Below are 14944 nucleotides of genomic sequence, written 5' to 3' on the forward strand. Positions count from 1 at the left end.
ATCTTCTGCTTCTGTTAGGTCCTTACCACTTCTGTCCTTGGTGTAAGGAGTTCAGGATTGAGTCACACACCAGTGTAAGGTGAAGATAAATTGTTAGTTGCTTCAGTTGTGTCCGACTCTTTGAGACCTATGGACTACAGCCCGCCAGACTCCTCTGTCCATGGGATTTCCCAGGCAAGAGGATACTGGAATACTGTATCCAGAATACTGGAGTGGGTTGCCATTTCCTCCCCCAGGGGATCTTCCCAATGCAGAGACTGAACCCAGAGTCTCCTGCACTACAGGCAGATTCTTTACAGTCTGAGCCACCAGGGAAGCCCTAGAGCCCTAGTCCTTTTCTTCAATCATTAATTAATTGGTCATTTTCACACTGGAACATATGACTTATTCTGGGGCAAGTGGGGAGAATTTGTTTTACCTGTAACTGTGGTTCTGTCACTGTGCTTAGTTTGACAATCATAAAGTTATAGATGACTTCCTGCCATCTGTTTGAAAGTTTCAAAACAGACAATTCTTGAGCATTAGGGGTCAGTAGATTGCTTATGCAATGATGATCAGATTTCACATCTTCACTGTCAAACCTCCTACTTGTTTTTTTTTTTAATTTATTTTGCTTATACATTCTGTTTTTGTTTTTGTTTTATGGTGGTGGTTGGGGTGGGGGGAGCCACGTGTGCAGCTTGCAGGAACTTAGTTCCCCAGCTAGGGACTGAACCTGGTCACTCAGCAGTGAAAGTGCCGAGTACTAACCATTGGACGTCTGGAGAATTCCCCTCCTACTTGCTTTTTTAAAACAAATAAGCAAACGACTTTTCTGACTGTGTGAAATGACATCCTAGTCACTTGTTCCAGCACAGACAGATTCACATTTACTGCTTTTACTAGAATCTTCACTATTTACATTTAAAACATTTAGAGTTGCGATGTATATAATACTACTTTCTTTACTACTTTTAGGATTCTATGAAAGGCTTCATATAGCCATGAAGATTCAAGGGAAAGAAATAATATAATTATCCCTTAAGTAACTAGAGCTGCTGTTGGAAACTAAAGATGCTCTATCAAGATTATAGAATGAACTTTCAACTTTTAAGCATTAAAAAAAAAAAAAAGCTCAAGACTACACTGAAAAAATAATGACACCCAAGTTAGAGACTAGGAAATAGTGACTTTATATGTCCTCACAGTCTGGTGAGTTCTACACCAACAGAACTCTAGAATTAGGTCTGGTATGGTAGTTAATAGAAATTCAAAGGTAATCTAGATTTTTAAAGAACTAAACTGGTTTGAGAAATTGCTTTAATCCATGAGTCAGATGACTTCTCTGACATGATGTCAACAGTCTATGTACGCTTACACTTCAGGGTTACAATCTAATTAGTCAATGCTACATCTTTTAGGAAGATATAATCATGGGACTGTCTTTCAGAAAGATATGGTTACTCTTAATTTTTAAACTTAAATTATGAATTGAGGGGATTCTGACCTGGAGGAGGTCACATCAATCCTATCGGAAATGTATTTTACCCTGGTGGCAGCCCCTCTTCATTGTTTCTCATGATCTTTGTGTCCTCAGGCTCTGGTATAGAGACTGAACATAGCAAATACCCACGAAGTGCTCAGTGGTTATTCACTGGATGAATCAATGGATACATCGAGCAGGCAGCAAGGTATGGTGGATGCGTGTTGCAATCAGACAAACCCGGATTCCAATTCTGCCTCTGCAATTTATTAGGCTATTGTGTGATCTCGGGTGAGTTTTTTAAGCTCTCCTACTCTCAGCTTTCTCAAGTGTTTAAGAACAGGAGACATCCTCAGAAAAATGCCAAGAATGACCCTACTTCACAGAGTTCTGGGCTTAAAAGAGGTGTCCCTGTACAGAAGCTCCTGATTGATGGTTCGAAAATGTTTGTCTCTCCTCTTGTGTTAGGCTTCTCCTCTTTGGTAGAGATCTTTGAGAATATTCAGAGAAGGAGCTAAATCTCCCAAGTGGGTTGAACACCAAAAAAGTGATAGTCGCTCAGTCATGTCTGACTCTTTGTGACCCCATGGACTGCCGCCTGCCGGGCTCCTCTGTCTGTGGGATTCTCCAGGCAAGAATACTGGAGTGGGTAGCTATTCCCTTCTCCAGGGCATCTTCCTGAGCCAGAGACTGAGCCTGGGTCTCCTGCATTGTAGGCAGATTCTTTACTGTCTGAGCCACTAGGGGAACCCAATGGGTTAGATAAAAGTAAAATGTCTATTTCAAACCTGAGAATGAGAAATTTGAATTTTTTTCTAGAAAAGTTCTTTGTATATTATTTAACATGTGAAGAAGTAAAATTGGGTGCCTTGCCCTTCTCCATTCCCTCCAAAGACAGAGCACAGAAACTTGCTGACACTATAGCAGGGGTCTGTAAACCCTTTTTGTAAGGAACCAGGTAATAAATATTCTTGGCTTTGTGGGTCTGTTGTTTAGTCCCTAAGACATGTCCAATTCTTTGCGACCCCATGGACTGTAGTCCACCAGGCTCCTCTGTTCATGGGATTCTTCAGGCAAGAATACTGGAGTGGGTTGCCATTTTCTTCTCCCAATTCAGGAATCAAACTCACGCCTCCTGCATTGGCAGGCAGATTCTTTACCACTGGGCCACCTGGGAAGCTCTATGGTCTCTGTTACAACTATTCAAAAATAGCATAGGCAATATGTAAATTAATAGGCATGGTTGTATGCCAATAAACCTTTATTTATACAGATTGACAATGAGCCAGATTTGACTGTGCCATTCATGGAGTTTGCATATCTTGCCTTAGAGCAGCAACTTTCAGTTAAATGCAAGAGTCAGGCAAGGTCTGTCCACTTTCTCTCTGTTTATCTTTGAGGACAGCGTTCATATCCAGGGTTCATAACCTTCTATTCTTTATATTAAGATGAACAGGAAGAATTTATTTGAGGCCAACTGAATCACTGATAAGTTTATTTTAAAGTTTTATGTAAGAGAATCTGAGCCCCTAACTTCAGAATTTCCTTATCACATTCTCAGTTTTGGCGGGGTCCATATATAGGCATGAACCATGCATCCCATTTTGCAAATATGCTTGTACATATGTATGGCTTTAACTTTGTGTGCCTCCGTGGGTTTTTTTTTTTCAGTTTTTATTGAATTTGTTACAATATTGCTTCTGTTTTATGTTTTGGTGTTTTGGCTGCCTGACCTTATCTCTCCCACCAGGGATCGAACCTATACCCTCTGTACTGGAACTAGACTGCCAGGGAAGTCCCCTGTGACCCAATGTGTTTTATCCTGGAATCTTAGGACTGGCTACTATTTACTTATTATCTCTCTCTTTTTTTTTTTTTTTGAGGACAAGTTTGGTAATTCAAGAGAGATTACATGTATTTTTGTGTTTCAGTCTGTCTCTCTCAGACTTAAGCCCAGTTCTGTTTTCTAGCTTTTATACCTAATTATAGGCAGTGTTTCGAGAATGTCATGTCTTGTGATGCTTGAAATCTTGCCCTGAATCTGCTACTATACCGTATGGGCAGGGGAATGTTTCGGACTTGCCTTTTATTACCATTCCACATTTGAAAATCATTTAGTAGTTTTGCAAATGAGTTTGTTTTTATTGCTACAATAGAGAAACAATTATCTGCATCTTGTTTTTACTGCACCAAGTGCCATATTCTCGGGCATCGGGAAGACCCAGATGGCAAGTTTAGCAGACATTGGAAATAAATGGGTTTGTTTAAAAAAGCAGGAGCTTCTATGCAGGAAAAGGGGTATTGCATTTTAGATGTATTCCTGAAATCACATCTACACACAGCTGACACAGTTAGCTAAAACAGACTGGAGAGATTGTATGTATCAACATCTTCCACGGGAAATCCTGCACTTTATCTTAGGCAAGAGTTTTGAATTCTTCGTTGTTTTTGTTTTCTGGACTTTTTTTTTACCATGCTACGTGGCTTGTGGGATCTTAGTTCCCCAACCAGGGATTGAACCCTGGGCCCCAGCAGCTGAAAGCAGTGAAAGCACTGAGTCTTAACCACTAGTGTGTGTGTGTGTGTGTGTGTGTGTGTGTGTGTGTGTGCTGCTTTCATCTTGTCCGACTCTTGCAACCTTATGGACTGTAGCCTGCCAGGCTCCTCTGTCCATGGGATTCTCCAGGCAAGAACACTGGAGTGGGTTGCCGTGCCCTCCTCTAAAGGACCTTCCTAACCCAGGGATTGAACCCACTCCTCTTAAGTCTCCTGCATTGGCAGGAGGATTCTTTACCACTAGTGCCACCTGGGAAGCCCCCAACCTCTAGACTGCCTGGGAATTCCCTGACTTCTTTCTTGTTGAAAGAGGTCTACCAGAGTGGGCTTGAGTCACATGTGATAAGTCTGCCCAAGCTGACCAAAGCATTCTGGCTGACTTCAAGGTTGATAGGAATCACCAGCTGGATGGAATGTGTCACTAACTGCGCCAGTTGTCATTACTGAAGGGGAGCCTGATTGATCACAGTGCAGCCATTTCAACACCCTACTTTCCTATCTTCTGCTGACAGGGAGGACAGAATAGTTAGGACTTGTTAGGTGCATTGCAACTTACTTAGGGTTAGGAGATGATGCTTGAGTAAGGGCTGCATGGGGCAGATGGAACAGTGGATGGAAAGAGACGGTGGCCAAGACAAAGCAAGGGATTTGCACTAGCGGGAGCCTATGGCCTCCCTGGGGAGTTGGCAGGAGGTGAGGGTTGAGAGGTAGACAGTGAAGCTGTCTGAACTCCCCACTAAGATGGAGTTCACCTGCCAAGTTCCTTTCCAAAGTTTTATTCCCTTTCTTATCCTGCCCCTAGACCTCTCAGGCTGGAGGAGTCTGAAAGAAAAAGTGGTGGTGGTAGTTTAGTCACTAAGTCATGTCCGATTCTTGTGACCCCATGGACTGTAGCCCACCAAGCTCCTCTGTCCATGGGATTCTCCAGGTAAGAATACAGGAGTCGGTTGCCATTTCCTTCTCCAGGGGCTCTTCCCCACCCAGGAATCGAACTCAGGTCTCCTGCATTGGCAGGCAGATTCTTTACCAATTGAGCTATGAGGAAAGCCCAAAAAGGCAGGGGAAGGTAACACTGAGCAGGCCCTTGCAGGGCCTTTTGCGGGTACCAAAGCCCCTCTGTGTCCCCTGTTCCTTGAAAAAGGCATTAGTCTCCTAGGAGTTTCCTGAGTTCCAAAGAGCAGACTTTTGCAGTTACTAATTAGGGAAGTGAGGCATTGCAGAAGCAAAGGCAGTCAAGCAACCACAGTAAGGATATGTTAAGCAGTAGTTCAGTGACAAACCAGTCCTCATTCCTCCTCAAGGAACACACATAACAATCTGATGCATATCTTTGCATTGTTCTGCAGAAACTAAGGGCCCCCCACCCAAATGGAAGGTGGTGACTATATGGTGGCCACAAGTACACAGATCCCAGATTGGCTAAAACCACAATGTTGATGATTAAGATCCCTGAAATATCCCGTTACCTCACCACCAGCCAATCAGAAGAAAGCCCATGAGCTGCAACCCTCACCCCAGATGTTGCCTTTAAAAACACTTGTCTGAAAGACATTAGCAAGTTCAGCCATTGAATAATGAGAGGCCCGTTCTCCTTGTGTGGTGTCCTACAATAAACATTGTACTTTCCTTTATCACAACCTGGTATCAATAGACTGACTTTGCTGCATAGTGGGCAAGCCGATCACAGTTTAGTACAGTAACGAAGGGAGGCTAGGAAATCTAGTTTTTATTCCAGGCTGCAGTGTGTTCAGCTAAAACTTGGGATCTGTTACTAAGTCAGAAAGAGAATAGGTGTTCAGCGAGCAGGTAACAGTTTCTCCCAGTATTCAATGAGATGTATCATGTTTATCCCTCACTGTTGGGAGGTAATCTGATAACTTGAGCTAAGCTGTTCTTTGTATGTGTTTAATGAGTTTATCTAATTAATTTATAAATGATTATATAGACAGTAATTAAACCTTGCTGGGCTGTTGCTTTTACAAGAAAGAAAACACAAGTCATCTGAATCCTCTTTCACAAAAGTTAAACCTTTTTCTAAACTCAGTTTTTGTGGGGTTTTTTGCCCAAGGCTTATGGGATTTTATTTCCCTGAACAGAGATTGAACCTGGGACCTTGGCAATGAGACCATGAATCCTAACCACTGGACCTCCAGGGAATTTCCTAAAACTTTGGTTTTGAAACTTTTGTTTCCTCCTAAATCATAGAGTCAAGAACAGTGGCTGCAGTGGCTTCTAAAAAGGAAATATTTAAGTAGCCGAGGGGCTACCTACCGCCAAGAGAAATTTCAAGATAGCTTCTTCCTTCAGGCTTTTGCTCAAATGTCATCTTGCCAGTGAGGCCCTTCCTGTCTGCCCAGCCTAAAATAACAACAGTCCCCAACCCCCATTCCCTTCTCCTTGTTTGTTTACTCCTTGCCATCTATCACCATACTTGCTATTTCATTATCTGCCTCTCCTTACTAAGACAGGAGTGACTGGGAGGCAGGTCATTTGTCATTTTGTTCAGTATTGCAGCAAGTGGTTCCTGATGACCATTTTGTGGCCATCAAATGAGCTGGAAGCCAAAGCTCTTTTGCACACAGTGGCTTCCAGAGGCGGTTTCAGCCATTTCTATGACCCTGAGGCAACAGTCTGAGTCTAAGGAGAGAAGGCAATATGTTAAAGGATGCCACGGAAAGAGATTTAGTCCTAAGATCACCTCTGAGCTGCTGAACCAATGTACTAGAGCCTTCTCCTAGAGTTTTTATTATGTGTGAGGAAGAGGAAGACAGACCCTGACATCTGGGAACAGGCTTGGTCCTCAGCCTTGGTGTTGTCAACATGAACAAGCTCACAGAACACCAACACCAGACAAGGCCATTCGGTGACCTGATGCATCAAGGAAAATCAAGACCATTGCTCTAATCATGTCAGTGGCCATGTGGAGAAGTAGGTGATGGTAAGGAAGAAATTTTCCTTTACCTTCTAGGGTCCTCTGGCTGGTCTCAGAATTGACATGAGACAGACTAATAGGAGAAAAATCAAGTTTAACAACAGGTATACACGAGAGGGCTTCCCAGGTGGCGCAGTGGTAGAGAATCCGCCTGCCAATGCATTAGCCGCAGGAGATGGTGATTTGATCCCTGGGTCCGGAACGTCCTCTGGAGTTGGAAATGTCAACCCACTCCAGTATTCTTGCCTGGAAAATTCCACGGACAGAGGAGCCTAACAGGCTACAGTCCATGGGGTCACAAAGAGTTGGATGTGACTGAGCAAACACACACATACATGGGAAAGCCCAAGAAAAACTGGGGCTACATGGCTAAAGCCCTCGCCTTAAATACCATCCTCAACTGAAGACAAAAGAAGATCTTGAGGGTGTAGAGGTTACCAGGAAAAGCACAGTATAAAGGGGGAAGGTTGTGATGCAGCTTTGTCATTGCTTTCTCCAATGATTAGAATTTTTAGGGAATTCCCTGGTGACCTAGTGGTTAGGACTCTGTACATTCACATCAAGTTCCTAGGTTTAGCTAAAATCCCACAAACCTCACAAAATAGCCAAAAAGAGAGAAAATCGTCTCTCTTTCAGTATCTTTCTCTAGGTCTTGCACGAGCTGTCATTTATTCTTTGTATAGAACCATTTGTTCGTGATACACTAATATAACTATATGCTCAAATACGCTTGGAAAATAACGCTTGCTCTATGTTCAGTTCAGTTCAGTTGCTCAGTCGTGTCCGACTCTTTGTGACCCCATGAATCGCAGCACACCAGGCCACCCTGTCCATCACCAACTCCCGGAGTTCACTCAGATTCATGTCTATTGAGTCCGTGATGCCATCCAGCCATCTCATTCTCTGTCATCCCCTTCTCCTCCTGCCCCCAATCCCTTCCAGCATCAGAGTCTTTTCCAATGAGTCAACTCTTCGCATGAGGTGGCCAAAGTACTGGAGTTTCAGCTTTAGCATCATTCCTTCCAAAGAAATCCCAGGGCTGATCTCCTTCAGAATGGACTGGTTGGATCTCCTTGCAGGCCAAGGGACTCTCAAGAGTCTTCTCCAACACCACAGTTCAAGAGCATCAATTCTTCGGCGCTCAGCCTTCTTCACAGTTAGTTCCTTTTAAAAATGTGGGGAATAACGATATATGTTTCATATAATAATAAAAAAAAGAAAAACTCAGAAATGATGTGACAAGACTCAGTAAAGAAATAGAAATGAAAGGAGGGGAAAAGGGAATTTTCAGAGATTTGGTCCTTCTCTCCCAGGTAAAAGAGACATCTAATAAACGGATATTTCCTTTACAAATATAAATGTTTCTTACACAAGGATAACTCCTACTTGGTTTTCAGAGTTTTTCTCCTGTCTGCTGTTTCTCAAAAAATAACCAGCTTAAAATAATATTCCAAAGAGAGACCGTTTGGAGTGGCAAATCCTGTTCCCCAGCACGGGCATGGTCTTCCCTGCGTTAATCATCTCTCCCGGGAGGAGCCTGGGAGCCGTCTTTGAGGGGATGGGATTTGACTGCAGACATGGGGAAATCTCTGCAAGTGGGGGGCGGGGGGAATTATGTGTGAGGTGGGCTTGCAAGGGGTAGAACAATGCAGGGGGCACTGAGCAGCCGTTGGATGGTACCAGGAAGACATGGGGCTGGAGGGCAGTTTGCAAGCTGTATCTTTGAGGTCACTGGTGTGAACAGAGTGGAAGCAGGTCTCTGAGTCTGGGGGACACGCAGAGGGCGACTGCGGGGTCCGTATGTGAGCATAGTGGGGATAGGGTAGGGGGAAGGGATCGGCGAGGGAAGCCTGGTCTCTGAACCTCCAGAAGGAGCGAGGATTGCCGGGGTCCTGGGAACGCCTTTGGTCCGCCACCCACAGAGGACGTGGGCGAGGCTCAGGTTCAAAGCCCGACCGCTCCTAGCTCAGGGCGCGCCCGGCGAGCGGGGAGAGGCGGGGCTCCAGAGGGGTCCCCGAGGGCCACCTCGGGCGCTCTCTGGAGAAGAAAGGGGTGCTCGAGCAAGTTCAAAGCGGGCCCCGCCTGCCTGCAGGGCCGGGCGAGGAGCGGGGCGGGGCGGGGCGGGCGCGGGGAGGGAGGCGGGGCGGGCGCGCGGTTGCTAAGCCGGCGCCCCCGGAGACGTTCCCCGTGGCTGTCGCCCGGCGCCGCACAAGGCGGGCGGCGGGAGGGAACGAGCAGAGGAGGCGGCGCAGGCTCCTCGCCGCTCGCGCCGCGCCCGCCCTGCCGTCGAGCCGCGGCCCCGTGTCCGGGCCTCCGAGCCATGCCCGCCGCCGCGCCCGCCCCGCGCCCGCCGCCGCCCCCCGCCCGGCCCGCCCCCGGCTGCCCCACTCGGCCCGCCCCGGGTAAGTGCTGTGCGCTCGGGCGCCCACCGGGTCGGGGCCGCCGCCGGGATAGGGGGAGCCCTTCTGTGTCCGGGACTGGAGACCCCGCTCCGCGCGCGGCGGGGCCTCAGTGCGGGTCCCGCGGGGGTGCCCAGAGCAAGCGCGCAGTGCTTGTACGCGCGTGTATATGCGCGCGCGCGTGTGTGCTTGTGTGTGTCCACACCAGCTGAAACTCGCCTCCTCGGGGTTAACGCTGTCCCGAGCTGGGTTCCTGTCCCTCGCTGTCCAGAGGGGCCGACATCCTGCGAGGTGCGGTGGGGCTGCAGGAGAGGGGAGCCGCGAGGGAGCAATCAGGCCTGTATTGAGCATCTCGACGTAGCAGGTGCTTTACCTAGAGTTGACCTCATTTCATCGTCTCCACAGACCTATAAGGAAGGTGGATTTATTCCCATTTGTCGGACGAGCAAACGGAGGTTCCCAAGGTCATAGGGCTTAATAGCAGCCAAGCTGGTATTTGAACCCAGGTTTCCTGCAGCTCTGTGACCCGGTTAAAGGAAAGGCAGTTCTCCTTAGAAGTAAAGAAACACACAGAAGAACTAAAGACCACAGGAGAAAAGGCTCCAGGCAAAGCGTTTGGGGGCATGAACAGAAAAAAAAAAAGGGGGGGAAATGAATTCGTGAAATATCCCATCAATAATTTCAAATGTAGGACCGCGTTTCCACAGCCTTCCCTTGTCTGACTCTGGGGGCAAGGTGTTGTGAGATGGGAGAAGGCTGTACAGGGCTTAGAGGTGTCTGGAGACACCTTTTCAGGGTATCTGCCTGCTGGGAGAGGGGAGGGTAAGGAGAAGTTGTGGCGAGAACTCAGTTGTTATTCATTGTCAACAGTTAGTCATCTTTCCACCCCCCACCACTGCCCCCCACTGTGGACTCCATCTCATTTACTTTCTGTCTTGTCCAAGATGACAGCTGTCAAGTTGAAGCTGGGTCCTTCTTTGTCGATCGTCTTGGCATTAGGTGATCCTGTGCCTTGATGGTCGGGTTAGGAGCCGTGAACTTAGTCCATTTACTGCTTATGTGGTGATCTGCAAGCTAGCGTTGAGCTAACAATCACTAACACAACGAATGAGGCATTTAGAATAGTAGCCAAGCATTGTGCTTATCCTTAAGGGGCAAGGTGGCAAGAAGCAGGGGCACTAGCAATCAAAAAACCAAAAAAAAAAAAAGAAGGAAAAGGCTGTTGGGTTTGCCTGGCAGCCCAACTTCAGGAAAACATTTCAGCTTAATATTTGGATTGCTTTGGGTAATGATAGAAAATGCTTCATGGGAGAAAGAAGAGAGTCAGGAAACAATTCTGAAAGAGGCTCTGTAACTCATTCCATGAAGGTTTGAAAGGTCTTTGAGCCAGGTCCTTTTGGGGTGAGCCAAGAGAAATATGAGGACCCCGTGAGGCTGCAGAATAACTGAATCAACGGTATCATGACCATGCTTTAGGCGAACCTTGGAGAAAGGGATACTGAACCCTGGACTGTCAAGGACTCTCCACTGTCACTCAGTGCCCCCTCAGAGTCCTTTCTGCACACTAGGGCCCGAGGTGTTTTCATTTCCAGCTGCCAACCCCTCCTCTTTGTTGGAGGAAGACCCTCTTTGCTGGGGCTTCTGGAATCTGTAGAAATCCACTGTAGAGTGGCATTGCATTGACCTCCAGGCATCATTGCTGCTCTTGCTTCTCTTTCTGGCCTCACGTCTTCACTCCCCTACCAGTATTTTTCCTAGGAATACTTGCTAATGAAACACTTTCCTAAGAAATTCCTGTCTCAGGATCTGATGCTAGGGAACCGAGCCAAACATTTCTTGAGTACGACTGTATCATGAGCTCTGGGCAGGCTGTGCTAGCCTGCAGAGTGCCTTGGGGAGAATTTTCACAAAATGCCTCCTGACGGATGGAGCTCTGTGCCCAAGCACTAGTTTAACCAACAGGGAGTCAGAGCCCATTAATCACCTCATCTGGGTGCCTTTGGTGGGTGCCCAAAGGGTGGCATGGTGCTTTGGCATAATGCAAAACAAAATGGAGCATTGATTCATTGTCCACAAGATCTCACTCTTGTTTTCCCTCAACCCTCTTTTAACCAATTCAAGGGAAATGTCCCTCCCATGTTTTCCTAAATATCTGAATATTTCAGGCAGGTGTGCTGCTTTTCTCTGGTTACATGTGGAGCTGGGTAAATGTCTTAGCTTCTTTCTTTTTAAAAAAATTTTGTGATGTGCACGCTTTTTAACGTTTTTATTGAATTTATTGCAATATCGCTTCTATTTTATGTTTTGGTTTTTGGGCTGTGAGGCTTATAGGCTCTTAGCTTCCCGAACAGGGATCAAACCCACACTCCGTGCATTGGAAGGCAAAATCTCAACCACTGGACCACCAGGGAAGTCCCCTTAGCTTCATTCTGAAGACAATAATGGGAAAGGAAGGGCTGTCTTGACCAGTGGAATCACAATACCACAGACTCCAGGGACCGGCTGGTGCCTGACCAGGGAGGGTGATGGGTCTCCACAGCCTGGCTTTCCAGGGGCCTCTGCCTGGATTTGGGTTCCTTGTGAGGGGCTTGGATAGGCTTCACTAGTTGAAGGCTCTTGCCTGATGATATTTCCTTTCCTCGCATCCAGGGGGCTGTTGTATCTGGTACCCAGAGTTTCCCAGGTTTTTCTGTGGTGGCCTCCTGTGAATGTCTAAATCTGGCCCATCTGGCGGTAACACAGAGCCCCTTTTGAAGATGCATATGTGGGGGAGTTCTTTGGGAAGGATGTTTTTAACTTCCTGGTAATGTAGGTCAGAAGAGGGAAATACAAGGAGAGTGGAAATATGGGGAAGCAGACATCTGTCCTGGGAGTCAGGGAGTTCAGGCCCATTCCCAGAGGTCTGAGACTTCCTGGTGACCTGGTGCAAGGCATTGGACTTCTCTGGGAACCTCGGTGTCTTCACCCTTCTTAGCTTAATAATAATTGTCCAGCCATCCTCAGAGGATTGTCTGATGATCAAGGAGGAAATATTTTTATTGATTCATCAACAATTATTGGCCAAGCCCATGAAATCATTGCCCAGGGAGAGCTGGCAGCGTCTTGGGGAGAGTGGTATATGTAGAGGCATAGTGGTGTCGGAAGTAATGGGTACGACTGGGTGAAGGGAAATGAGATCTCTGCAAGGCTGGAAGATCTGGAAGGCTGTTCCTGAATGGCAGGGTGCCATCGAGTGTGTGGTGATGGGGATTACAATTCTTGAGTCCAGGAGAATTGCCTTCAAACCCTGGCTCTGACTCTTCAGAGCTGTGTGATGATGGGCAAAGTACTCAACCACTCTGAACCTCCGTTTCCTCATCAGTAAAATGGATGTGAGTGAATTGTTCTGAGAATTCAGTGATATAAAACACTTCACATATATTATTATGATGAGAAAGTATTGTGTTTTTTATGAATTCTTTTTCATCTTTCAGTTTTATTGCAATATAATTGCATACATCAGTGCATAAAAGTATAGTTATTAAAGTTACCTGTCAGGATGGAGAGATTCTGTCTGGGTACCTTGGGTCAGTTCAGTTCAGTTCAGTTGCTCAATTGTGTCTGACTCTTTGCGACCCCATGAATCGCAGCACACCAGGCCACCCTGTCCATCACCAACTCCCTGAGTTCACCCAGACTCACGTCCATCGAGTCAGTGATGCCATCCAGCCATCTCATCCTCTGTCATCCCCTTCTCCTCCTGCCCCGAATCCCTCCCAGCATCAGAGTCTTTTCCAATGAATCAACTCTTCGCATGAGGTGGCCAAAGTACTGGAGTTTCAGCTTTAGCATCATTCTTTCCAAAGAAATCCGAGGGCTGATCTCCTTCAGAATGGACTGGTTGGATCTCCTTGCAGTCCAAGGGACTCTCAAGAGTCTTCTCCAACACCACAGTTCAAAAGCATCAGTTCTTCAGCCTTCAGCCTTCCTCACAGTCCAACTCTCACATCCATACATGACTACTGGAAAAACCATAGCCTTGACTAGACGGACCTTAGTCGGCAAAGTAATGTCTCAGCTTTTGAATATGCTATCTAGGTTGCTCATAACTCTTCTTCCAAGGAGTAAGTGTCTTTTAATTTCATGGCTGTAGTCACCATCTGCAGTGATTTTGGAGCCCCCAAAAATAAAGTCTGACACTGTTTCCACTGTTTCCCCATCTATTTGCCATGAAGTGATGGGACCAGATGCCATGATTTTAGTTTTCTGAATGTTGAGCTTTAAGCCAACCTTTTCACTCTCCTCTTTCACTTTCATCAAGAGGCTTTTTAGTTCCTCTTCACTTTCTGCCATAAGGGTGGTGTCATCTGCATATCTGAGGTTATTGATATTTCTCCCGGCAATCTTGATTCCAGCTTGTGCTTCTTCCAGCCCAGCGTTTCTCATGATGTACTCTGCATATAAGTTAAATAAGCAGGGTGACAATATACAGCCTTGACGTACTCCTTTTCCTATTTGGAACAAGTCTGTTGTTCCATGTCCAATTCTAACTGTCGCTTCTTGACCTGCATACAGATTTCTCAAGAGGCAGGTCAGGTGGTCTGGTATTCCCATCTCTCAGAATTTTCCACAGTTTATTGTGATCCACACAGTCAAAGGCTTTGGCATAGTCAATAAAGCAGAAATAGATGTTTTTCTGGAACTCTCTTGCTTTTTCCATGATCCAGCGGATGTTGGCAATTTGATCTCTGGTTCCTCTGCCTTTTCTAAAACCAGCTTGAACATCAGGAAGTTCACGGTTCACGTATTGCTGAAGCCTGGCTTGGAGAATTTTGAGCATGACTCAACTAGCATGTGAGATGGGTGCAATTGTGCGGTAGTTTGAGCATTCTTTGGCATTGCCTTGGGTCAGTGCCTCTCAAATGTTGAAAGTATATGAATCACCTGGGATCTTGGTAAAATGTGGGTTTTGACCCAGGTGTCTGGGGTCTGGTTCCACTTTTCTCACTAGCTACTCAGTTCTTCTTATTTAAAAATATTTATTTATTTATTTATTTGGCTTCCCTGGGTTATGGCACACAGGATCTTTGATCTTCACTGTGGCATGTGGGATCTAGTTCCCTGACCAGGAATTGAACCCGGGCCCCTGCACTGGGAGCTCAGAGTGTTAGCCACTGGACCACCAGGGAAATCCCATTCCTTAGTTCTTAAGTGTGGACCACACTTTGAGTACCAAACTCTAGGCTAAGGCCTGCCAGGTAAAGTCTGAGTCCTTAGTGGGGGCTGAAGAGCACTGAGGTTGGGGAGATGATGAGGATGGTTCGGGCTTCTCAGAACCCTGCGTGTCTGGTCTGGAACTGGGGAAGAGACAGCTGGGACTTCCTGGAGCTTTTGCTCTTCGGTAAAGTGTTTTCTCTGGTGGGTGATGGATCTCAACTCAGCTTCCGTGCACCACCTTAGGACAAGTCCTCTGGAGGAAGCTTTTCCTGGCCGAATTGCCAAATGCTGCCTACTTCTCCTGCGTGGTGGTCTTGACAGTGTGGAGATGAATAAGCCGCTGACCTTGCAACAGTGTGTTTGGGGGTAGGGTGGGGACAGGCATGTAAACATGTAATT

General features: G+C 46.5%; 1 protein-coding gene across 1 annotated transcript in view; it reads left to right on the top strand.

The window, feature by feature from the left end:
- Positions 10294-14944, top strand: part of DCLK3 (doublecortin like kinase 3) — a 42486-nt gene continuing 37835 nt past the window's right edge. The window contains exon 1 of the mRNA XM_018066628.1: positions 10294-10348. Within this exon, the coding sequence (XP_017922117.1) occupies positions 10294-10348 (55 nt within the window). The remainder of the gene's footprint in view (positions 10349-14944) is intronic.

The sequence above is a fragment of the Capra hircus genome, chromosome 22 (assembly GCF_001704415.2).
Source record: "Capra hircus breed San Clemente chromosome 22, ASM170441v1, whole genome shotgun sequence".
Lineage (NCBI taxonomy): Eukaryota > Metazoa > Chordata > Mammalia > Artiodactyla > Bovidae > Capra > Capra hircus.